Below are 27,110 nucleotides of genomic sequence, written 5' to 3'. Positions count from 1 at the left end.
CATGGATAACCTCAGCTGATATGGGAATTGAACCTGCACTGTTGACGTCACTCTGCACCATAAACCAGTTAGCCAGCCAACTGAGCTAACCAACCCCCGACAAACAAAAGCAAGGAGGATATGTTCAGTTATGCAAAGCACTGGCGAGATCACATCTGCCGCACTGTGTGCAGTTGGTGCTCTTATTTAAAGAAAGATGTAAATTCATTGGAAGTAGTAAAGGGAAGGTTTACCAGACTAATACCTGGAATGGGCAGGTTGTCTTATGAGGAAAGGTTGGACAGACGAGGCTTGTATCCGTTGGGATTTGGAATAAGAAGAGTAAGAAGTGATTCGATTGAAGCATTTCAGATCCTGAGGGGTACTGGCAGGGTGGATGTGGAGAAGAAGTTTTATCTTATGGGAGAATTTAGAATCAGGGGTAACTATTTGAAAGTAAGGGGGTCTCGCGTTTCAGACAGAAATGAGAATTTTTTTCTTTGGGTGCCATGAACCCAATGGAACTCTCTTCTCATGAGGCAGTAGAAGAAGAGGCAGAGCCAGCTAGGATCTTGATTAACAAGGGGTCAAGAAGGTCATCAGAGGTGGGCAGGAATGTAGGATTGAGATTATAATCAGGTCAGCCATGATCTTATTGAATGGCAGAGCAGGCTCGAGGGGCTGAGTGGCTGCATCTGGCTCCAAATTCATATGTTCGTAAAAGGGAATTGGATAATAATCTGAAAAGATTTGCAGAGTTAGAGGGGGAAGGTGGGGCAGTGAAACTCGTGGAGTTGCTCTTGCAGAGTACCAGCACAGGCACAATGGGCTGAATGGCCTGCATGTGCTGTAACCATTCTATAGTTTTATGATTCTTTCAACAGGTCCAAACTCTAGCAATGTGAGTACGGCCAGGGCTCATGACTAATGTGTAAAATCGAGGCCAGTGGGACATGGCAGCTCTTTTCTCCTAACACTGCAGATCCTGCGGTAAATCCTGCAGCATTATTTTCACTGTTTATGAAATGATGACAAGGGGGTTTAAACTCAAACTTAGGGCCTGGAGTTATAAGTTCGAAGAAAGTTGGTGGAACATTTTTCACATAACTGGTTATCAGTGGGACCACTGACGCCCATATAAGAGTGGACAAAATTATGAAGTTACATGCAGGCTCTATCAGGTAAGGATGGCAGATTTACTTCCCTCGAGGACATTAGTGAACAAAAAAGGGTTTTTACAAAATGGTTACCATTAGCCTTTTAGGTTTCTATTGAATTCAAATATCACCATCTGCCCTGGATTCCAAATCTCAGGTCCCCAGAGCTTTACCAAGGGTTTCTGGATTACGAGTTGAGTGACAATGCCAGGACTCCCCAATAGAAAGCAGAACAAGTGGAATGAAAATTATTTCGGTTTTATTTTTAGTTTGTCCCCAGAATAGTCCTTATTTTTCTTTATTTGGGGCTGTACTCCGGTTACTGTACTGCATCACAGTGCTTGACGATGGCGTTATAAACATAGCCACATTGCCACGGTGAATTGAACACGGGACACAGTATACACATCACAAGACTAATGGCTGACAGGGGACTTTGAGGCAGGTGCATAGAGAAATACAGAGAGAGGGTTTTACCAAAAATAGGGTCAAACCTTGCCCATGAACTCGGTCACAATATATAGTCCATTATCCACTACCACCCCCAACAACTTCACCAGGTTCTTGTGCTGAAGTTTCCTGTGTTGAAAAAAAATAGTGAACTTAGACAGTGTAATAACTATTATGAACCAAGACCAAACCCCAGCAGTTGACAGGATACCAGACATAAGCCCCAATATTTCATTTACTTTGTAAGACTGTGAGGAAAGGATACTTCACTCCAGGAGTGACTCCACACATAAATAGGGATTTGGGGCAGGATTCTGTGATCCTGAGGCTAACTGTTGACGCCGTCAGAAACACCGCCGCGTTTCTCGACGGCGTTAACATGGCCTCAGGATCAGCAATTCTGGCCCCTACAGGTGGCCAGCACGGCACTGGAGCGGTTCACGCCGCCCCAGCTGCTGATCCTGTCATGAACTGGGTGCCGCAGGATCCGTGCATGCGCAGTGGCACCGGCGCCAATGCGCGCATGTGCAGTGGCTCCCTTCTCCACACCGGCAACATGGTGTAGGGCTACAGGGGCTGGCGCGGAAGAAAGGAGGCCCCCAGCCAGAGAGGCCGGCCCGCTGATCGGTGGTCCCACAGGCTGAGAGCAGGTGTGAACGGCGCCGGTGGGACTCGTTTTTTTTTACGACGGCTGCTCAGCCCATCCCAGACCGAGAATCGGCAGGGGGGGGGGGCCCATAGAGTAGCCCCTGACTGCCGGCAACCATGCCAGCGCCAATGGTGTTGATTCTCCGCTCTGCAGAGAATCACATCCCAGTATTGGGGCGGCATGGCGTGATTTGCGATGCTCGGTACATTAAAACAAACTTTATTACGAACACAGAACTAAAATAACTTTAACATCCACAAGAAATAGCTTTCAATTCCCAGTTAAACAATGTTTAACAATAAAATGAAACACTCTAACTTCTAACTGCTATTTTGTTTATCTCCAATCAAGCAAAACCCATCTCAGGTCAAAGTCCTCTTTTAAATACAGTTAGCAAACACAGGAATACTTGTTGTATAGAGATGTGTCGGATGCTTTGAGAGAGAAACATCCATCAGGAAACAGCCTGCAGATTCTTGCCTTCATCAAACTGCTGTTTAACTTTCCAGCATTTGGCAAATCGTTCCTATTCTGTTCACAGCAAAATCTAACTGAAACACAACATCTGACTGCTTCAGCCCCTGGCTCCTCCCATTAACCACATCATCTCTATTCCACTGACTGGGTTATAATCATCTTCCCAAGACTAACCACAACCACTCAATTATCTAAACCCAGGGAACCTTCTTTCTATAAACAAAATGCCATTAACCCTATTCAGGTAAACATAATGTGGTAGTCACCACAGATGTATATATTGTATATAGAGGATGTCGATGTAGGTGCTTTATGGTAAGGCCCTGTACTACAGGTACGGGGGTAGTTCCCTGCCTGCTGACTCTGCCCAGTAGGCAGAGTATAAATATGTGTGCTCCCTGAACAGCAGCCATTTTGCCAGCTGCTGTAGGAGGCCAAACATCTCTGTGTAATAAAGCCTTGATTACATAGAACATAGAACAGTACAGCACAGAACAGGCCCTTCAGCCCTCAATGTTGTGCCGAGCCATGATCACCCTACTCAAACCCACGTATCCACCCTATACCCGTAACCCAACAACCCCCCCCCCTTAACCTGACTTTTTTATTAGAACACTACGGGCAATTTAGCATGGCCAATCCACCTAACCCGCACATCTTTGGACTGTGGGAGGAAACCGGAGCACCCGGAGGAAACCCACGCACACAGGGGTAGGACGTGCAGACTCCACACAGACAGTGACCCAGCCGGGAATCGAACCTGGGACCCTGGAGCTGTGAAGCATTTATGCTAACCACCATGCTACCCTGCTGCCCCCTACATCCTACTCTCTTTTTGGATAATCGATCGTGCATCAATTTATTACACTAAGTTTTTCAGAAGATAAAGCCGGATCGCCTGCAGCTGCATCCTCAAGCAGACAATGCCAAAAAGGACTTTGAACATTGGCTAGCCTGTTTCGAAGTGTACATCGGGTCTGCGCCAGAACCAATCCCAGAAGTACAGAAGATCCAGATCCTTTACACGCGGCTAAGCTCCAACGTCTTTCCACTTATCCAGGACGCGCCGACCTACGCAGAAGCCATGGCGCTACTGAAGGAAAACTACGCTCAGCGGCCTAACACACTCTACGCCAGGCACCTCCTCTCCATGCGTAGACTACTTCCTGGTGAGTCAGTGGAAGATTTCTGGCGTGCCCTGGTCCCCCTAGTTAGAGACTGTGACTGTCAGGCCGTTTCAGCCACGGAACACTCGAATTTGCTCATGAGAGACACTTTAGTTACAGGCATAGGTTCAGACTACATTCGCTAGCGCCTCTCAGAAGGGGCCACACTCGGCCTCGCAGAGACCAAAAAACTAGCGCTCTCACTTACGGTCGCTTCACGCAATATCCAGACCTACGCCCCCCAATGCACAGTCCACCCCCCCTGTGCATTGTGGACTCCGCAGATGGCCGCCCCATCGTGGACCCCATCAGCGATCACCCTCAGCCAACCCACGCCTGTGCCGCGCGGCAGCCAACCAACCCCGGGGGGCCTAAACCTTACTTCTGTGGGCAGTCAAAACACCCCCGACAGTGCTGGCCGGCCCAGAGCGCCCTCTGCAAGGCCTGTGGCAAGAAGGGACACTTCGCTGTGGTGTGCCAGGCCCGCTCAATCGGCGCTATTGTTCCGGCACCCCCCACGTGCAGTCAGTGGGCGCCGCCATCTTCCCCTTCTCGGACCACGTGAGGCCCGTGGGCGCCGCCATCTTGTTCCTCCCAGGACCAACAGGCGCCGCCATCTTGTTTTCCCCATGACACGTGTGGCCCGTGGGCACAGCCATCTTACCCGACCCAGGACCCCTGCCTGTCGGGCACCTCATCCGGCCGCTCATCGCCTGCAACCGCCGACGACCAACCGCGTCTCGACTCGGTCACGATCGACCAGTCTCGTCCACACAACATTGCAACTGTGTCAGCCAAAGTGAAGGTCGACGGGCACAAGATCTCCTGCCTGCTGGACTCTGGGGGCACCGAGAGCTTCATTCACCCCGATACGGTAAGATGCTGCTCCCTCGTGGTACACCCCGCTAATTAGAGAATCTCCCTGGCCTCCGGGTCCCACTCCGTGGTGATCCCAGGGTATTGCATCGCCACTCTCACTGTCCAAGGCATGGAGTTCAGCGGCTTCCGCCTCTACGTCCTCCCTAACCTCTGCGCTGCCCTGCTACTCGGCCTGGACTTCTAGTGCAACCTCCAGACCCAAACCCTGAAATTCAGCGGGCCCCTACCACCTCTTACTGTGTGTGGCCTCGCGACCCTTAAGGTCGACCCACCTTCCCTATTTGCAAACCTAACCCCGGATTGCAAACCCGTCGCCACCAGGAGCAGACGGTACAGCGCCCAGAACAGGACCTTCATCAGGTCCAAAGTCCAGCGACTGCTTTGGGAGGGCATCATCGAGACCAGCAACAGCCCCTGGAGAGCCCAAGTGGCAGTTGGAAAAACTGGGGAGAAAAACAGGATGGTCGTTGACTACAGTCAGACCATCAATCGGTACATGCAGCTCGACGTGTCCCCCCCCCCCCCCCCCCCCACACACACACACACATATCTGATATGGGCAATCAGATTGCACAGTACCGGGTCTTCTCAACTGTGGACCTGAAATCTGCCGAGCACCAGCTCCCCATCCGCAACGCAGACCGCCCATACACTGCCTTCGAGGCAGATGGCCGCCTTTACCACTTTCTTAGGGTTCCCTTTGGCCTCACCAATGGGGTTTCGGTCTTCCAACGGGAGATGGATCAAATGGTTGACCGGTAGGGATTGCGGGCCACTTTCCCGTACCTGGACAATGTCACCATCTGCGGCCACGATCAGCAGGACCATGACGCCAACCTTGCCAAATTTCTCCACACCGCCACTCTCCTCAACCTCACATATAACAAGGAGAAGTGCGTGTTCAGCACGAACCACTTAGCCATCCTCGGCTATGTGGTCCAGAACGGAGTTCTGGGGCCCGATCCCATTCCCATGCGCCCCCTCATGGAACTCCCCCTCCCCCGCTGCCCCAAGGCCCTCAAACGATGCCTGGGGTTCTTTCGTATTACGCCCAGTGGATCCCAAACTATGCGGCAAGGCCCGCCCATTCATCTAATCCTCTGTTTTTCCCCTGATGGCCGAGGCTCACCAGGCCTTCAACCGTATCAAGGCCGACATCGCCAAGGCCGCGATGCACGCGTCGACGAGACATTACCTTTCCAAGCTAAGAGCGATGCATCAGATGTCGCTCTGGCCGCCATCCTCAACCAGGCAGGCCCGTGGCATTCTTTTCCCGCACCCCACATGCCTCCGAAATTCGGAATTCCTCCGTCGAAAAAGAGGCCCAAGCCATCGTTGAAGCTGTGCGGCATTGGAGGCATTACCTGGCCGGCAGGAAATTCACTCTCCTCACTGACCAACGGTCGGTTGCCTGCATGTTTAATAACACACAGCGGGGCAAGATCAAAAACGATAACATCTTGAGGTGGAGGATCGAGCTCTCCACCTACAACTACGAGATTTTGTATCACCCCAATAAGCTCAACGAGGCCCCTGATGCCCTATCCCGAGGTACATGTGCCAGCGCACAAGTGGACCGACTACGGATTCTGCACGACAACCTCTGTCACCCAGGGGTCACACGTTTTTACCATTTCATCAAGGCCTGCAACCTGCCCTACTCCATCGAGGAAGTCAGGGCAATCAAGTCAGGAAGGCCAGGGGCTGGTTTAGCTCACTTGGCTAAATCGCTGGCTTTTAAAGCAGACCAAGCAGGCCAGCAGCACGGTTCGATTCCCGTACCAGCCTCCCCGGACAGGCGCCGGAATGTGGCGACTAGGGGCTTTTCACAGTAACTTCATTGAAGCCTACTCGTGACAATAAGCGATTTTCATTTCATTTCATTTCATTTCAATCACCAGAGACTGCCAGGTCTGTGCCGAGTGTAAACCGCACATCTACCGGCCAGACCGTGCGTGCCTGGTGAAGACCTCCCACCCCTTTGAATGCCTCAGCTTGAGCTTCAAAGGACCCCTCCCCTCCACTGACCGTAACACATACTTTCTCAGTGTGGTCGATGAATATTCCAGATTCCCTTTCGCCATCCTATGCCCCGCTATTACGTCTGCCACCGTCATCAAAGCCCTCAACACCATCTTCGCTCTGTTTGGCTTCCCCGCCTATGTCCACAGCGACAGGGATTCCTCATTCATGAGCGATGAGCTGCGCCAGTTCCTGCTCAGCAGGGGTATTGCCTCAAGCAGGACGACCAGCTACAACCCCAGGGGAAACGGGCAGGTGGAGCGGGAGAATGGGACGCTCTGGAAGGCCGTCCAACTGGCCCTTTGGTCCAGAAATCTCCTGGCCTCCCGTTGGCAGGAGGTCCTCCCCGACGCCCTTCACTCCATTCGGTCGCTCCTGTGCACCACAACTAATGAAACACCCCATGAACGTCTCTTTGCCTTCCCTAGGAAGTCCACCTCCGGGGTTTCGCTCCCGACATGGCTGGCAGCTCCAGGACCCGTTATCCTCCGTAGACACGTTTGACTCCACAAGGCGGACCCATTGGTTGAGAGGGTACAGCTACTAGACGCTAACCCGCAGTACGCCTCCGTAGCGTACCCCGATGGCCGCCAAGGCACAGTCTCCCTCAGGGACCTGGCACCAGCTGGTTCCGCACACACACACCCCTCCAACCTGGCGCCACCCTCCCCTCCCCCGGCGCACCCCACCACAGCCCCCACTCCTGGACAATCCGTCTTCCCCCTGCTCACACCCGGGGATGAAGAGGATTTTGACATGCTCCCAGAGTCACCAAAGGCCAAACCAACGCCGGAGTCGCCGCCAGCACTGCGGCGATCTCAACGACAGATCAAGGTTCTGGACCGCCTGAATTTGTAATATTATCTGTACTTTTAATACACATCTTTCTGTATATAGTTCTCTACCACCCCCTCCAGACTCAATTTTAACAGGGGGTGAATGTGGTAGTCACCACTGATGTATATATTATATATAGAGGATGTCAATGTCGGTGGTTTATGGTAAGGCCCTGTACTACAGGTACGGGGTAGTTCCCTGCCTGCTGGCTCCGCCCAGTAGGCGGATTGTAAAAATATGTGCTCCCAGCACAGCAGCCATTTCGCCAGCTGCTGTCGGAGGCCACACATCTTAGTGTAATAAAGCCTTGATTGCATCCAACTCTCGTCTTTGGGTAATTGATCGTGCATCACATTATACATGGTCGGAATTAATAATGATCTCATTTTTATGATGCTTTAATTATTGCTTCTGTAGCCACAGCGTCTGCCTGTCCTTTAAACCAAGATTTTTTTAAATCGTACTGCAGTATATATATACACACACTAATCCAGGCTTTTAACCATTGCTGCACCAGATACAATAATATAATATATACCTGAAATTCCAACATTTATCAGATAACTTTAAGAATTGGCTCCACCAGTTAACTTATAAGAAACAATGATTTATTCAAAATATAAACAACTATTCACAGAGTGCTTTAAAACAGTCTTTCCATACTCAGCTCCAGAGTTCAACTGCTGGGATAAGTCCCAACAGGTCCCAGTGAATTCACGACTCCCGTCTCTAATTGAACGAGCAGGACATGTGACCCCCTCGCTCAGCGAGCGTCCCCTGAATTCCCAACTCCTGTCCCTCATTGGAGTAGCAGGTCACATGACCCCTCTCTCAGAGAATGTCCCTTAAAGGGACTAGCCCCTTAAAGGGGCTTGCTGCTACAGACAGTAAAATCCATCACTGGAGTCAGTCTACTCTCTGGCAGTTCTGTTTTTTACACACCAGTTTACCCTCTGTCATAATATCCACTCATGTATATCACGAGATGCAGACAGGCAGTGATTGACACACAGGATAACCAATGAACACACACGACACAGAACAACCAATCACCAGACAGGACACCACCACTATAAAGCCCACAGGGCATTAAGGCTCACTCTCTCTCTCACAGGACACGGCTAGGGAGATCGTCGCAGTGCACAGGCCAATGAACATCATCACCAAGTGATAGAGAGCTAGTCTGGTCAAGCCAGTAGGAGGTCATCAGTTAGCTTAATAGAGTGTCAACGCACAGCAGATTATGTACAGCAATCAACAGGTTCAATAAAACTGTTGGACCATCTCCTGTGTCGGAAGCCTGTTTCTCGTTTTACTGCATCCAGTTGCAGTCGATGTTAGACCAACACAGATAACACATCACCCTCCTCTACTCTTTCTCACCCCGCAGTTGGCTCTTACTGGGGTTTGGCTGATGGGACACCAGGTTCTCTCCAGTGTCTCATCCACGTAGCCATCCTCTCTGCCTGAGCTGAAACAGAGTTCGCGGGAGGTTAGATCCTGAAATGAAAATGAAATACTGCAGATTTGAAATGAAAGCAGAAAGTGCTAGACGATAAAATACTCAGCATGTCTGAGAGTGTATGTGGAGAAAGATGTTTCGAATCCAACATGATTCTTCTGTGGCGCAGAACTTTGGAACCTCTCTACTTCCCAGTGGGAGAACTGCTGTAAATACAAGGATTATTGCTCCACTCGGTGGCCACATTACATTACTGCAAACTACTCTGCGCCCGTAAAATTTTAAACAGGCTTGAATTTCTGCAGCATTTCTCGCAACCACAGGACGTCTCAAACAAACTTTGCTGCCAATTAAGTACTCTTGATCTGTTGTAATGCAGGAAATGCAGCAGCCAAGTTGCATACAACAAACTCCCACAAACAGCAATGTGATCTTAACCAACTGATCTGTTGATTGAGGGATAAATATTGGCCGTGACCCTGTGGTTAACTCCCCTGGCTCTTACCTGAAAGAGTGCCATGGGATTGTTTCCCCAAGTAGGCATATGGAGGCTAGGTTTCAGTATCTCATGCATCACTCACTGTAAAGAACTATATTAGAATACTACTAAATGAGCCATGGCTTTACTGCAACAGCAATAACTTTAATTTTATAACGTTTGCAGGACATCTCACAGGAGGGTTATGAGGCAGAATCTGCCACCGAGTCACATAAAGAGATGGGCTGGATTCTCCGTTTGGGAGACAAGGGGTGGGATTCCGCGTTCCTGGGTCTAAGCGCTGGATTCTCCCACCCCATCCACCGCAGGAACGCCACGGGCAAGCTGCGGAGAATGGCAAAATCCATTGACGTCGGGGGGAGGGGCGAGGGGATTCTCTGGTTGCCGGGCGAACACGGCTGGAGAATCCCGCTGTAATTACTGACGCCGGGGCAGGATTCATGGACTTTCACAACAGCAAAATTGGCACCGAATCTGGACCAATTCAGCGACTGTCAAGGGGTAGCACCGACGACACATGGAACACAATCGATTCCAATTAGAAATGGTGCAGGATTCGCCAGATCCGTGATTGACATTCGGGAGGCTGACAAGCTGCAGCCACATAGACACATTACAATCCCCACACACGCTCACATCCCAGCCAACAAGATGGCACTGGGTGTGCTGGAGCGCACCCATACAGCTGATTGGTCGACTGGGGCCAGAGGGCAGCTAGGGGGGTGGCCTGGGAGGGGGGGGGGCCCATACGACCCGTGGCCCAAAGTTCACAGTAGGCTGTCAGTGAAGTGCGCAGCTGCATGGCTGCCTTTCCGGCTGCGGCAATAGTGTTCTGTGCCTGTCCACCCGACCCCACAGCCCACCTCCTGGCCACCCTCCGCTACTCCGCCCGGCCCCAGAAGAAGCCCCCTGGCCAGCAACACAATTGTCAGCAAACTATGGCGATGTTGGACACCTTCTGTAACCACTCTCTCTCTCCCTCCCTCAGCAGCCATGACGCCAGTTTCACTACTTTTAAAAGCACAAGTGAACGGCGCCGTCGGGAACTCGGACTATCCGAGGCAGAGAATCGTGGAGGCCCCTGCGAATACTGGCTCAGGCCCACTAATGATATGCAAACGATGTTTACTGTACATGCGTTCCGGACCACATTGACGCCGCTGTCGAGGCGACGGAGAATTGCGATTTGGCATCAAATCTTTGGCGTCGGAGCCTATTCTCCGCACAATCACATTTCCCAATGTCAACATCAGCCAATGGAGGACCCCGCCCATCGTTCTCTTGCCAGAGTAGAATCGCCCCAGTCTGCGCTCGGCACTGGGAACATCGCCCCGGTGCGATTCCCTCTCCCTTGCCATGCAAATTTATGCATGTTGGCAAGCTCGCGGGATTGCCTTGGTATCCCGCTATCGGGCTGCCATTATTGGACAGTCCAATACTGAGGTCCGGCAGCTGGCCTCCCCCCCCACCCCCCCCCCCCCCCCCCCCAACCCAAATCTTGCCTCCCTCTCCCGCATCCTCCCTTCCATTACCATGGGAATTACAGGTCACCCCACTCGCATGGCACATACTCATGAGGTTGACTTGACCCCCCCCTCATCAGATACCCTGGAGAGACCGCCCACATCAGACTCCCCTGGCATGCGTTGGGAACTGCTCATCACCTGGGAGCCTTGTAGGATTTCCCACTCATGGCGTCGCGTCAGCGCTCGAAAAAAGGGCAGATTTCTTTCGGAATTTCGGATAAGGGATGCTCAACCTGTGCTATGCAATGACGAATCACTGGAAAGTGCGTGGATGTAGATGCTAAATGAGGACATAGCTCAATAAAACTCGTAGTTCACACATGTTGAAATCACCCGGAGAAATACACTTACGTCATCACGGAGGTCTCCTCCAAGAAAGACTGAGCCATGACATCGCATTTAATGTTCTTGACAGCCACTTTCTGCCCCATGTATTCAGCCTGAAACACAGCTACAAAAACACAAAATGCTGATTAGCTTGAGCTCCTCTGACCTGCTTTGCACCCATATTTTCGAAGTCACCACAGAATTTTGACTCGTGATATCAAAAGTGTGAATGAGCTAGGGTATTGAGAAGTAAGAGCAGACTGTAAACAGGACGCATGCGGTGGTATGCTTTTACCCAGTACAGCAAAAGCTTGCTTTTATGTGACCACGTTTATGCAAAACACTATCACGAGACACTTACAGAGGCATCAAGAAAAACAGATTGTTATGATACCCTGGGCAAGTACGTGGTCAATTCCAGCCCCACCTGCCCCGGAGACACAACGCGAGTGATTTAACCAATAATCCTTATAAAACTACCCAAAGCCTTTGGCCCTTGGCTGCCCAATAACTACAGTCACCAGGCTTGTACGTTCAAACACGATTACTGTTCATTTATACCAAGCATTATCATGAAATATGCAGTAAATTTAACTGGTTAATGTCAAGATTGTACCTGCTACCCGCTTTAACAATCTCACCCTCTACACACACACACACACACACACATACACAACACAGAAGACAGACAAACAGAGGGGTGAAAAGTGGTAAATAATAATAAGGATGAAGGTTAGAAGGTAAGAGTCTTTGCTTCAGATGGTGTATCTGTAGCACACTTCCTTCACGGCAGCTTGCCGATTAAAGACTCTGGTTTACAGCAGTAATGTCTTCCTTGTAGAGTCGTTCATTCAGGGTCCCTATAGTTTAGAAGATGCAGTACTCACAGGCAGCAGGCTTTCTGGAGAGTCACCTTATTTCTCACCAAACTGGGCCTTCAGCTTGAGATTCACATACAGACCTCTATCGTTCTGGAGAGACATGTTATTTCAGAACAAACCTGGCTTCCAGCTCATGGTTTGACTTCAGGCCTCTGCAGTCTCAAGAGAATGCAATCCAGATTTGCTGGAGAGAGAGTCAGCCCACACAGTGGCCTTCTGGAAAGAGTTAGCTGGATCTTTTTGAAGAGAGTTAGTTGGAGCTCTTCATCGGGCAGCCAGAATCAAAACTGAAACCAAACTGGAGCCTTGGGACTCTGAAAAGCCTTCCAGTGCGCGTTGGGGAGAATAGCAGGAGCGTGTCGGACCGGCGTTGCGGGAAAAAATGGCGCGTCCCGCTATTCTCCGCACCGGCGTGGGGTCGGAGAATTCCGCCCTGTATGTTTTCAAAAAAGAGTTAGATTAGCTCTTGGGGCTAAAGGAATCAATGGATATGGGGGAAAACAGGAACAGGTTACTGAGTTAGGTGATCAGCCATGATCATAATGAATGGCAGAGCAGGCTCGAAGGGCCAAATAGCCTCCACCTGCTCCACGTTTTTATGTCTCTATTAGATTGAGCCAGCTGAAACATGGTTGCTAATTTAGACAAAAAGGTGTGCAAGAAGTCAGAGGAGCTTAGACGAACCTTTCATTGGTTACCCAATGGCAAAGAGATAGGGGAAGGGGAGCAAGTCATGGATGTAAAGAGAAAGGGCAAAGTTTAAATGTGGGGTATGGGTGTACTAGGAGGCTACACAGGGAGAGTGAGCACAATATAATATGCAAATTAGACTTGGGGCTGTATGTTATGTGATGGCATGCCCAGGAAGAGGGCATACAGCTTGTCCTCCCATACCCCAAGCTGGAAGTAAAGTCAGTTCCAAACTGACCGACTTCAAATAAGACCGCCCCACAGTGACAACATGCACCATGCAGCCTAAACAAGCTCCGGATTGGATTTATATTCCGTCCCTCAGCGAGAAGAAGTCCTGCCCTCTAGAGGCGATGCCAAATCTGATTACCTGGCAGCTCTTGCTGACCCAGTAGCACCAGGACCCAGTAGTGGACACAGCTGGAACTGCAAGGAGGCCCACAGAGCTCGAGATGGACATCGGACCCAGGTAACTCCTGTTCTTTTAGGGTGGGGTGGAACTGGGCACCCTGAGGGGGTCTGGTTTTGGAGACCAGACAGCAAGGCACAAAGAAAGGGTAACATCTTGGGGGTGGTGCCTCCACTGCGCACAGGTCACCCTTCAAATGACCTGCCCCCCCCTTCCTTTCATCTTTTCACCAAACAACTGGAGTACTGTGTGCAGTTCTGGTCACCACATTATAGGAAGGATGTGATTGCGCTGGAAAGGGTGCAGAGAGATTTACCAGGATGCTGTCTGAGCTGGAGGAGCTGAGTAATGAGGAACAATTAGATAGGCTTGAGCTGTTTTTCTTGGAGCAGCAAAGGTTAAGAGGGGACCTGATGGAGGTGTATAAGTTTGAGGGGCATTGATTGGGTGGATAAGAATGTATCAGTACAGGGGCCAATAACCCGAGGGCATAGATTTAAAATAGAAGGCTAAGGGAGGAGTTGAAGGGAATCTGGAACTCACTTCAAAATTATCCTATGTGTCTATTTACCTATTATCCTCTTCTATCTTGGTGCTTTTATGAGTTTTTTGAGGTATTGAAATAGCATGATAAAGTTCTGTTGCATAGCAGATATTGAAAATGCATCGCAGTGAGAAGCGGCAATCAGCAGAGTCTTCAGACTCGCTGATCAAGAAAACACAGATACATTTGTAAACCATTCAGTCTTTCTCCTCTGGCCTCTTAAAAGCGGAGACACCTGAGGGCTCCAATGCTTCTCACTGACAGTGAATACCTATGTTGTTCCATTTTTAAACCATGCTGCGCCTGAACTGGGAATGGAACAGTGCAGTACAGTGCAGTCCTTACTCTGCATCTAACCAGTGATTGGGCGTAGTCAATGGAGCTGTATGGAGGGAGCTTTACCCTGCATCCCACCAGTGAATGGGAGGGACCAATAGGGCAATGTAGAGGGTGGTTTACTCTGCATCTACCCAAAATGAGGAATTGTCCTGTTTCCTTTCACCAGCATCTTCTGTCTGAATAAGAGCAAAACATAAACAAACAATTAAAAGATTAGAAATGAATTCATTAAATTCTCACCTCCGAATTCCCCTTCCCCTATCTGTTCTCCTAATGTGAGTTGCTGCATGCTAAGTAACCAGCCAGCTGAAAGAAAACAAAGAAGAGCAGCATCAACAACAGAGAAAATTTATATAACCCAGTGTGACCATAAAGCAAAAAAGAACCTGGTCTCATGTACTTGTGATGATGAATCATATTGAACAGATGAGTCCTAACTTAAATCCTGATCAGTGCTGTTAGCTGATCTCAGCTGGGTTACACTGGGGATGCTACAATTGAACTTAGCACCCCGGGATTTAAAATGGAAACAAAACAAAAACAGCTCTCCTCTCAGTGGCTGTTATAGCAACACCAAATCATGATGCAGTGAGGTCTGTTGCAAAGTGCTTGTTTATTTTATTCATTTGAAGGATGTGCGCATCACTGGCTAGGTCACCATTTATTGCCCATTCCTAATTGCCCTTGAGAATGTGGTGGTGCGCTGCCTTTTTGAACCACGGCAGTCCATGTGTTTGTAGGCACACCCATAGCGCTGCCAAGGAGGGAGAGCCCAGGAAACTGACCCAGCGACAGCGAAGGAACGACAATGTATTTCCTTTAAAAAAAAATTTAGAATAGCCAATTATTTTCTTTCTAATTAAGGGGCAATTTGGTATGGCCAATCCACGTAGCCTGCACATCCTTTTGGGTTGTGGGAGTGAAACCCACCCAGACACGGGGAGAATGTGCAAACTCCACATGGACAGTGACCCAGGGCCATGATCGAACGCAAGTCCTCAGCGCCGTGAGGCAGCAGTGCTAACCACTGTGCTGCCGTGCCACCCACGGCAATGTATTTCCAAGTCAGGGTGGTGAGTGGCTTGGCGGGGATCTTCCCACTGGTGCTGTTCCCATGTGCCTGCAGTCCTTGATCGTCTAGATTGTTGTGGTCATGGTTTGGAAGGTGCAATTACAAGCTATCAAAATGTAGCTGGTAACTGTGCAACTGTTGCACAGTCTCAGTTGGACCTGGATTTTCATAGAGTTGTGAAGATATCTTGCCTCATCCAAAATGGTGCTGGGCCCGTGGATCTGGAAGTCCAGCACCTATTTTCAACAGATTCTATTTTCACCAGTAAGGGAATGGTTTTTCGGGGGGGTTGGGTGGGGGGGGGGGGGGGGGGGGGGAGCATGACACAGACATGCAGAAGTCTACCCAACAAGGCCATTTGAACTCTGTGTTTTCACTGCAGTTAGGGCCTATCTCGCAGTGTATGACAATTGTTTTTCTTAGGAGTAGATGCAAGTGCTCATAAAACGTACACTCTTGGACCTGACAAGTTGTAAAGTTATTTAAATCCCCTGCCCTTTACATTTTGGACGAGTAAAGCCTTCCTGTGTCTCTGAATTGAAAAATATCAGTGTTTTCAGTTTCAATAGTTGTTTATTGACATAATTGCTATCTTTACAGTATTATTACGGCGTGACTGTTTCCACAACCTACCATTTTCACAGTGGGGGAGCTGTACGTTTACAGTTTGATCGACAGGTCCAAGAGGTTATCAAAGCATTAGATGTCTTTGACATGGGGTTAAGAATGAAAATGTTTGTTTTTATAAGAGATTGAATGTATTGAATGTGCCTTTATCAATGAGTATTTTCATATAGTGAAGTCTATAATGGATATTTAGAACTTTGTTTTATTAAACCTCAGTGCGGCTCCTGTGGCCTGCCCATGATGGATATTGGGTAAGTTAAGAATGTAAAGACAAAGAGTGGTGGGTGGGGAATGGAGCCAGGAACTTCCAGTGAGCCAAAGAGCTAGCCACACCTTTAACGGCATGGAATGGAATAAAACATTTTAGAAGTGTGAAGAACCCACCCACAGGTATTTATATCATTTTGAATTGTTTACCTTTCGAGAGTTCCTCTGCCGCTGACTTTGTGCCTTCCTTCAGTTTGGGTTTTGTTAATCTGGTGATAAGTCCACACGCATCTTTCATGTAATGCTACATAAAGTATAAAAGGGCAAAAAAAACAGATTAAAATTTGTGGCCTTTTATCTATGGGCTGTGCAGCCATTTAGTTGAGATATTCAACCCCTGTGGAAAAGCAGTCACAATGGTGAGTACCACCAAGTGTGTCATTGCTCCAATAGCATGAGATGTGCAGAGAGAAATGGCACCTGTAAGCTCGACATTAATCGGCATTTATTTTGCTCCTTGGAAGCAAGAAAAGATGCTGCATATTCATTCCTTAAAAATTCAAAGTCAGTGGACACAAAATGCAGAATGAGAGCTCATTCAGTCCATCTTGCCATGTACGGTCTACCTGATCATGAACCCAATTCTCTTATGGATTGAGGACAAACAATACATTCTCTGCAGCCTGGATCCGACTCCTGGTTTTTATTGAGACCGGTGAGGCGGGTCAGCTGCAGCTTTGCCTCAGCAGGATTCGGCATCCGGCGGGGGAAGAGAGCGGTCCTGGGTGGAGGAACTCCTGGAGGGGAACAAAGTTGCGTCCCGCTCCTCGCCGAGATCGTGCAGCTAAGCGCGCAAATTCACCCGTTTGGGCAATCCAGCGGCCCCCCTCCTCACGCACGGCAGCAGAGCGCAGGACGAGCGGCGGCCCGGACCAAAGTGGGGACCGAGCCAGCAGGAACACACGACGACCCCCCGCCCCAGCAGGAGAGCGCAGGGTAAGACGAGCGACGGCCAGAACCAAGGCAGGGACCAAAACGGGGACCGAGTCAGCAGGAGGGTCCGAGCCGGCAGCAAAGACCGACCCCCCCCCCCCTCCCCCCAGCCTGGCGGTGACCACCACGAGGCAGGAACAAAGAGGGGCTCCCAGCCAGAAGCCTCTCTCTCTCAACCCTGGGTGAGTGAGGGAAAAGAAAAAAGAACTTCCCCTTTTGCAAAAACAAAACTTTGAAAAGAAAACTTTGAAAGAGAAAGAAATGTTTTCACTTTCAAAAAAAAATCAAATCCTCTTGAACAGAATTTTATTTTTTAAAAAGTGGTAAAGGAGAGAAGGGAGGCGAAAAAGAAAAACGGGGTAAAAGAGGGGGGAAAAGAAAGGGGGGAAAAAAGGGAGGGGAAAAAAGGGGGGAAGAAAATTGCCAGAAGGGAGCCAAAGCAGAGGGAGAAGGGGCACCAAAAGCAGACGGGGTAATGTGCGAAACCGTTCAGACGAGCTAATCAGCGCACAAAGTGGCGGAACGGAAGGTTCGCCGCAATAAAAAGAGCTGGGCAGACAGGAGCATTTTCCCCCGGGCCAAGGGGGAACTGGAACTGGAAGGCAGCCTTTACCGAGGCGCTGAGGGAACATCAGCAGGTAAACAAGGCAGAGGCTAGGGCAGACATAGAGGCCGCAGTGCAGGCAGCAATGGCCAAAGCCCTGGTGGAGGTGCAGCTCGCCTTGGGCAGAGCAGAGGGGAAACTGGAAGCCCAAGAGGAGAAACTGGAAGCCCAAAAGGCGACCATTAAGGAGCTGGAGAAAGCTGCAACTGACATGAGAGACCGGATCACAGCCCTGGAGAGGGAGGTGGTGAGACTGGGCACAACACAGGGGAGCCTGAAGGGCAGAGTAGACGACCAGGAAAACCGCTCAAAAAGGCAAAATGTCAGGATAGTGGGCCTGCCAGAGGGGATCGAGGGTAGAACGCCCACGGCATACGTGGCCGAGATGCTGGGCAACTTAGTGGGGAGGAAAACTTTCCCCAACCCACCAGAAATGGGCAGAGCACATCGGTCGCTGCGCCCGAAGCGCAAGGCTGGGGATCACCTGAGAGCAGTTATAGCTAAACTGCACCGGTACCGGGATAGGGAGACAATCCTGCGTTGGGCCAGGAAAAACAGAACCTGCAAATGGGAAGGACACTTCATTAGAATTTACAAGGACATTGGGGCAGATATAGCCAGGAGACGGGCAGAGTTCAATAGAGAGAAAACAGCTCTTCACAAGAACGAAGTGCGTTTTGGTATGCTGTACCCAGCGAAACTCTGGGTCACATACCAAGAAAGAGAATACTTCTTCACAGCTCCCGCCGCAGCAAACATGTTTGTCGAGGAACACGGGCTGGAAAACCAGCAGCTAGTGTAGAAATAAGGGGCCCCTGGCAAGGGGCAACAAGACACCGATGGGGGGGGGGGGGGGGGGGGGGACGGGGGGGGGGGGGGGAGGGGGGCAACGCCAGGTACCCCCACCCCCTCCACGGCGAGAGCACCCTGAACAAAGAGCAAACCACTGCCCGAGGGACTTCTTCAGGTGGGAGACCAGGCCCTAGCACGAGGGAACGAGAGTAGCGGAGAAGGGAGTGCAAGCGAGAGGGGTGCAGGGTAGGATGGGGGAAGAGCGGGCAGAAAACCGCAGAGTCCGGGAAGGGGAGAAGCGAGACAGTAACTCCCGAGAGGGGGGCCACCATACTAGCAGGAAGGCTAGCGCCGGGGGCATGCAACAAAACAGGGCCACAGTGTGCCCCCAACAGGGGGAAGGCACCAGGCAGGGGGTGGGAGTGACCACTTAACAGAGGCGGGAGAGCAAACGGGGAGAGGAACAGGGGAAAGAGGGACAAAGGAGGGGTATACGGGAGAGGAGGGAAAAGGGAGAGACCGGGGGTGGGGGGTACACAGGGAGGGAGAGACCGGGGAGGGGGGGACACAGGAAAGGAAGGACAAACAAGGCTAGAAAAGGAATAGCAATAGGGCTACGAAGTGCCACAACCAAGGACACGAAACATGGAATCGCTGCAAGAATCCACCCAGTACGGTCTCTGGGCGAAGGGAGACTCCAGAGTGCAGGACACACAGTGGGCGGCCATGGCGGGTGCCCCTGGGACAAAGGAAAACCCCGGAGTGCAGGGACCCGACCGCATGGAGAGAGCAGTGACAGCAGCCATCCTGGACAGCCCCCGAACAAAGGGTAACCCCGGAGGGGAGGGGCGCGTCCACCAGGTGAGTATGGTTAATCCCACAGGAGCGAGGGGACAGAAGCCCCCCACCAGGATAGTCAGCTGGAACGTAAGGGGACTCAACGGCCCAATGAAGAGATCCAGAGTCCTCACCCACCTCAGAAATATGAAGGCCGACATAGTCTTCCTCCAAGAGACACACCTGAGGGAGCAGGACCGACTGCGGGTAAGAAAGAGCTGGGTGGGACAAACCTACCATTCCTGCTATGGGACAAGGGCCAGGGGGGTGGCAATACTGATCAGCAAGAGGACGATGTTTAGTGTGACAAAGACGGTTACAGACCCAGGGGGATGGTACGTCATGGTCAGCGGGGCCCTGGACAAGGCACTGGTGGTACTAGTCAACGTGTACGGACCCAACTGGGACGACACAAGCTTCATCAAGAAGACCATGGCAGAAATCCCTGACATAGCGGCGCACCGACTAATCATGGGGGGGGGGGGGGGGGGGGGACCTCAACTGTATACAGGATCCAACGACAGACAGATCAAACCCCAAAACAGGGGAAACATCAAGCATGGCAAGGGAACTTAGTCACTTTATGGACTAGATGGGAGCGGTGGAACCCTGGATGTTCACCCACCCGGGGGAGAAGGAGTTCTCCTTCTTCTCTCCAGTACACGTTTACACCAGAATTGACTTCTTTGTGGTGGGGAAAATAGGGCTTCCAGGGATAGACAAAGTGGAATACTCCACAATTGTGATATCAGACCACGCTCCACATTACATGGACATGAGGCTGGAAACGGGCAGGGCCCAACGGCCAACATGGAGGTTGGACGGTGCCTTACTAGCTGACAAGGCCTTCAACGAAAAGATATCGCGGGCCATAGCAGAGTACACGGAAAACAACCAGAATGGGGAGGTCTCACCCTCCACATCCTGGGAAGTGCTAAAGGCCGTACTAAGAGGGGAAATCATCGCTTTCAAAACGCGAAGAGAGAGGGAGGAAAGCGAGGCTGGGCAGCGGCTGGTCGACTCCGTACTGGAGGTAGACCGTAAATACTCTGAAACCCCGACCGTAGAGCTCCTGGCGGAGAAGAAAGAGCTACAAAGGAACTTTGATCTGCTCTCCACCAGGAAAGCAGTGCACCAACTCCGCCAGGCACATGGGACCCGATACGAACACGGAGACAAAGCCAGCCGCCTGTTGGCACACCAGCTGAGAAAGCAGGCGGCCACCAGAGAAATTGCACAAATCAGGGATACCAGAGGCACATTAGAAACAGAACCAGAAAAGATCAACAAAACCTTCAAGGCTGTCTACCAAGGGCTGTACACCTCAGAGACCCCAATGGTGGAGTCCGGGATGAAACGGTTCTTTGAAGGACTGGACATTCCAGTCATGTGGGAGGGCAGAAAACAGGGCCTGGAAGCACCACTAGCACTGGGGGAGATCATGGACAGCATTAGCTCCATGCAGGCGAGGAAGGCGCCGGGACCAGACGGGTTCCCGGCGGCCTTCTACAAAAGGTTTGCGACAGCGCTGGCCCCGCACCTGCGGGAGATGTTCACAGACTCGCTAGCGAGGGGCACACTGCCACCCACACTAGCACAGGCCTCAATCTCGTTGATACCTAAGAAAGACAAAGACCCAACGGAATGTTGGTCATACAGACCCATCTCACTGCTGAACGCAGACGCCAAAATACTGGCCAAAATCCTGGCCAAAAGGCGAGAAGATTGTGTACCAGAGGTGGATGGGCTATGTCAAAGGTAGACAGCTTACCTCGAACATCAGGCGCCTGCTGAACGTGATAATGACCCCCTCCGGGGAGAGAACACCAGAGGTGATCATCTCCCCAGGCGCAAAAAAAGCCTTTGACTGAGTCGAATGGAAATACCTCATAGAGGTACTGGAGCGGTTTGGGCTTGGAACAGGGTTCACCGCTTGGGTAAAGCTCCTATACAACGCTCCCATGGCGAGTGTACAGACCAACAACACCAACTCCCGATACTTCCAGCTGCACAGGGGCACCAGACAAGGATGCCCACTGTCCCCGTTGCTGTTCGCTCTAGCGATCGAAACGCTAGCAATCGCGCTCAGAGCAGCAAAAAGCTGGAGGGGGATCCGAAGGGGCGGCAGAGAGCTCAGAGTCTCACTCTATGCAGCTGACCTGCTCCTCTACATTTCGAACCCACAGAGCAGCATGGACGGAATTATCGCGCTCCTGAAAGAGTTTGGCACCTTCTCGGGCTACAAACTCAACATGAGCAAAAGCGAGATCTTCCCAGTACACCCATAAGTAGGGGGGGGCACCACTAACGGGACTGCCATTTAAACAAGCCTGACACAAATTCCGCTACCTGGGGATCCAAATAGCCCATGACTGGAAAGGGATCCACAAATGGAACCTCACCAGCCTGACAGAGGAAGTAAAAAAGGACCTGCAAAGATGGAACACACTCGCAATCTCCCTCGCGGGGAGAGTCCAGACGATCAAAATGAATGTACTGCCCAGATACCTCTTCCTCTATCACTGGGTGGCGACGGCCGAGCGAATAAAGGGATGGATCAAGGAGCCAGAAGCCGAGTGGGTGCGTGCGGAAGAGGCCTCCTGCATGGGGACCTCCCTCCGGGCCCTCACCAAGGCAGTACTCCCACCCACACCTAAAAAACACTCCAGCAGCCCGGTGGTGATAGCCACCCTCCAATCCTGGAACCAACTATGGCAGCAATTTGGCCTGACCAAAATGTCGGACAAAGCTCCCATCTGCAACAACCATTGGTTCACACCAGCACTGACTGACGCCACCTTCAAAAAGTGGGGACAGGGCAGAAGGACACTGACAGTCAGGGACCTATACACGGACGGCAGGATCGCAACACTGGACGAACTGACAGAGAAATTTCAGCTAGCCAGGGGGAACGAGCTAAGGTATCTACAACTCAAAAACTTCCTATGAAAGGAGACAAGGACGTACCCACAACCGCCACGACAGACATTACTGGAAGAGTTACTGGACGCAAGCATACTAGATAAAGGAAACTGCAGCGACATGTATGATTGACTGGTATGAAAGGGCTGACACTGTACTGGACGCAATAAGAAAGAAATGGGAGGAGGACCTGGGGATTGAAATAGGGTGGGACTCTGGAGTGAAGCACTGCATAGGGTCAACTCCACCTCCACGTGCACAAGGCTCAGCCAGACGCAACTAAAAGTGGAACATAGAGCCCACTTAACAAGAACCCGTACGAGTAGGTTCTTCCCGGAGGTGGAGGATAGATGTGAACGGTGCCAAGGAGGCCCAGCCAACCACGCCCACATGTTCTGGTCTTGCCCCAGACATACAGGGTACTGGACAGCTTTCTTCGAGGCAATGTCCAAAGTGGTGGGGATGAGGGTGGAGCCATGCCCAAAAGTGGCGGTCTTCGGGGTTTCAGACCAGCCAGATCTGTTCCTGGGGAGGAGGGCAGACGCCCTTGCCTTTGCCTCCCTGATCGCCCGCCGTAGAATCCTATTCGGCTGGCGGTCAGCTGCACCACCCAAAGCACCACATCACCGACTGGCTGTCCGACCTCTCGGAATCTCTCCAAATAAAGAAAACCAAATTTGCCATCCAAGGGTCAGACGACGGCTTCCACAGAACGTGGGAGCCATTCACCCAATTGTTCCGGAACCGTTTGTGGCCAACGAACCAGCAGAAGAGTAGCCAGGTAGCCAAGAATCAGGGAAAGTAGCCAAAGCAGGAGAGGGAGAGATAGACCGGAAGAGGGTGGGGGGACAGCTAAACCTAAGAGGAACGAAAGGCAAACCACAGGAGGGGGGGAGGGTGGGGGAGATGGAAGGGACAGGGAACAAGAGAGGGGAACCAGGGAGGTGGGGGGGGGGGGGGCAGGGAAATGTCAGCCAGAAGGAGGGCAAACTTAGCATCTCCAGGAACAGAGAACAAGGAGAATAAAGACGAAAAACAGGAGGAACGTGAAGCAGAGGTGAGCGCGAGACGATAATGGCAGCGGAATCCGTCCAGGAGAAGCAAGCGACAACACCAACACCAAACCCATTTGAGTATTGCCCACTGTAATTGTTTCTCCGGCACCCAAATTTATATCTACCTGCCCAGTCTCCACCCCCCTCCACCCCCACAAATAGTCGCCTACTTATGTGTTGTAAATAATGTTGCCAGTTGTACAGAGTTGCTGCTGTTGAGCTGGTGCACAATACCCTACCAGTTATTCAATTTTATTTTTTATTATATTTTTTATTATTACTTTTTTTGGGTATGTTTGGGTGTGCCCTTCTCTTCTACATATGTTATATATATTTCTTATTCTGTGTACATAACGGTAAATATACTTTTTTCAAAAACCCAATACAAATATTTATTAAAAAAAAGCTTTGCCTCAGCAAGTTGTTCAGGGAATATTACTGAAAGATTCATTAAAACCTTCAAGCTCTGAATGACCTGCTCAGTTGACAGTGCAAAGCTCTCTGCCACCTCACCCATATCCATACTTCACATTTGACGCTGGACATTGAGCTTCAGTGGAGTATTCAACATTGAGATGATGTCCCAACCAAGACCAACTCTGTCCTCATCCAACATCGACACATATTCTGGGCGCGATTCTCCGACCCCCACGCCGGGTGGGAGAATCGCGGGAGTGCCGGGCGATTCCCGCCACGCCGCCCTGGCCCCCGTGTGCGATTCTCCCACCCCCCCCCAAAACGGCGTGCTGAGTTTTACGACAAGCCGCTCGGAGAATCGGCGCTCGCCGTTTTTAACGGTCGAGCGGCGATTCTCCGGCCCGGATGGGCCGAGCGGCCTGCCCAATCCGACCGGTTCACGCCGGCGCCAACCACACCTGGTAGCTGCCGGCGTGAACAGCGCGCGAACGCTGTGTGCCGCCTGTGGTGGTGGGGGGGTGGGGGGGGGGGGTAGGGAGGATCGAGCACCAGGGGGGTGCTCAGGAGGGGTCTGGCCTGCGATCGGTGACCACTGATCGGCGGGCCGGCGTCTCTAAAGATCAATCCTCCATGTCTTGCGGGGCACCCGCGGGGAGGACGGCAACCGTGCTTGCGCGGGTTGGCGCTGGCCAACCTGCGAATGCGCGGGTGACGTCATTTAAGCGCCGCTGGCTGCGTCATTTAGGCGGCGCTGCTTTAATGCGGGCGACAAGGCCCGGCGCTCGAAATTGACGCGGCGCCGCTCCTAGCCCCCTGGGGGTGGGAGAATAGGGGGCGAGGAGCGGCCTCCGACGCTGGAGTGGAACACTCCGGTTTTCACTCCGCCGTCGGCACTTAGTCTCCCGTTGGGAGAATCGCGCCCACAGTCTCCGGCCGAGGCTTTTGAAATTCATTCAACAACCACACACATCTTCCTTTGTATAAGGTATGCCTCCAACAAATGGAGAGATTTCCCCCTGATTCCCATTGACTCCAGTTTTACGTGGGCTGTTTGATGCCACATGTGGTATTCACCAGTGATGTATATATTGTATATATAGGATGTTGATATAGGTGCTTTACGGTAAGGCCCCTGTATTACAGGTATGGGGGTAGATCCCTGCCTGCTGGCTCCGCCCAGTAGGTGGAGTATAAATATGTGTGCTCCCCATACAGTAGCCATTTCGGCAGCTGCTGTAGGAGGCCACACATCTCAGTGTAATAAAGCCTCGCTTACATTCTACTCTCGTCTTTGCGTAATTGATAGGTGCATCACCACACTCGGTCAAAAGCTGCCTTGATGTCAAGGGCAGTCATTCAGCTCTTTTATCCATGTTTGAACCAATGAGGTCAAGGGCAAGTTATTGCTGAGTAAGTGCTGCTTGTTAGCCCTGTTGATGAACCCTTCAATCACTTGATGCACTATCAATTTATTACACTGAGTTTTTCAGAGATGGACCTCCGATAAAGCCGGATCGCCTGCAGCTGCATCCTCAAGCAGACAATGCCAAAAAGGACTTTGAACATTGGCTAGCCTGTTTTGAAGCGTACGTCAGGTCTGCGCCAGACACAATTCCAGAAGCACAGAAGATCCAGATCCTTTACACGCGGCTGAGCTCCAACGTCTTTCCACTCGTCCAGGACGCGCCAACCTACGCAGAGGCCATGGAGTTACTGAAGGAAAACTACGCTCAGTAGTCTAACAAAATCTACGCCAGACACCTCCTCTCCACACGGCGCCAACTTCCCGGTGAGTCGGTGGAAGATTTCTGGCGCGCCCTGCTCGCCCTAGTTAGAGACTGTGACTGTCAGGCCGTTTCTGCCGCGGAGCACTCGAATTTGCTAATGAGAGACGCATTTGTTACGGGCATAGGGTCCGACTACATCTGCCAGCGCCTCTTAGAGGGGGCCAAGCTCGACCTCGAGGCGACCAAAACACTAGCGCTCTCACTTACGGTCGCATCACGCAACATTCAGGCCTATGACCCCGACTGCGGCTTCCGCCTCTACGTCCTCCCCAACCTCTGCGCTGCCTTGCTACTCAGCCTGGACTTCCAGTGCAACCTCCAGAGCCTAACCCTGAAATTCGGCGGGCTCCTACCATCACTTACTGTATGCGGCCTCATGACCCTTAAGGTCGACCCACCTTCCCTTTTTGCAAACCTAACCCCGGATTGCAAACCCGTCGCCTCCAGGAGCAGACGGTAGAGCGCCCAAGACAGGAAAATCATCAGGTCTGAAGTCCAGCAGCTGCTTCGGGAAGGCATCATCAAAGCCAGCAACAGTCCCTGGAGAGCCCAAGTGGTAGTGGTCAAAACTGGGGCGAAAAACAGGTCGTTGACTACAGTCAGACTACAGTCGGTAAACTCAGCTCGACGCGTACCCCCTCCCACGCATATCTGATATGGTCAATCAGATTGCGCAGTACCAGGTCTTCTCGATAGTGGACCTGAAGTCTGCCTACCACCAGCTCCCCATCTGCAAGGCGGACCGCCCATACTCTGCGTTTGAAGCAAACGGCCGCCTTTACCACTTTCTTAGGGTACCCTTTGGCGTCACCAACGGGGTCTTGTTCTTAAAACGGGAGATGGACCGAATGGTTGACCGGTACGGACTGCAGGCCACCTTCCTGTACCTGGACAATGTCATCATCTGCGGCCATGATCAGCAGGACCATGACGCCAACATTGCTAAATTTCTCCACACCGCCACTCTCCTCAACCTCACGTATAACAAGGAGAAGTGTGTGTTCAGCACAAACCGCTTAGCCATCCACGGCTATGTGGTCCAGAACGGACTACTGGGGCCCGAACCCGATCGCATGCGCCCCCTCATGGAACTCCTCCATTGCCCCAAGGCCCTCAAACGATACCTGGGGTTCTTTTCGTATTACGCCCAGTGGGTCCCAAACTATGCGGACAACGCCCGCCCACTCATTCAATCCACTGTTTTTCGTCTTGACGGCCGAGGCTCACCAGGCCTTCAACCATATCAAGGCCAACATCGCCAAGGTCGCGATGCACGTGGGCAGCACGGTAGCATTGTGGATAGCACAATCGCTTCACAGCTCCAGGGTCCCAGGTTCGATTCCGGCTTGGGTTACTGTCTGTGTGGAGTCTGCACATCCTCCCCGTGTGTGCGTGGGTTTCCTCCGGGTGCTCCGGTTTCCTCCCACAGTCCAAAGATGTGCGGGTTAGGTGGATTGGACATGATAAATTGCCCTTAGTGTCCAAAATTGTCCTTAGTGTTGGG

General features: G+C 51.5%; 1 protein-coding gene across 2 annotated transcripts in view; it reads right to left on the bottom strand.

Moving 5' to 3' along the window:
* matk (megakaryocyte-associated tyrosine kinase) overlaps positions 1 to 27,110 on the bottom strand; it is a 147,137-nt gene that overhangs the window by 24,236 nt on the left and 95,791 nt on the right. For both annotated transcript variants that reach the window (XM_038777002.1, XM_038777003.1), the window contains exons 6-9: positions 16,410 to 16,503; positions 14,534 to 14,599; positions 11,455 to 11,554; positions 1,631 to 1,715 (exon numbers count right to left, since the gene is read on the bottom strand). In XM_038777002.1, the coding sequence (XP_038632930.1) occupies positions 1,631 to 1,715; positions 11,455 to 11,554; positions 14,534 to 14,599; positions 16,410 to 16,503 (345 nt within the window). The remainder of the gene's footprint in view (positions 1 to 1,630; positions 1,716 to 11,454; positions 11,555 to 14,533; positions 14,600 to 16,409; positions 16,504 to 27,110) is intronic.

The sequence above is a fragment of the Scyliorhinus canicula genome, chromosome 18, assembly GCF_902713615.1.
Source record: "Scyliorhinus canicula chromosome 18, sScyCan1.1, whole genome shotgun sequence".
NCBI classification, from domain to species: Eukaryota; Metazoa; Chordata; class Chondrichthyes; order Carcharhiniformes; family Scyliorhinidae; genus Scyliorhinus; species Scyliorhinus canicula.
This window is presented reverse-complemented; position numbering and strand designations above follow the sequence as displayed.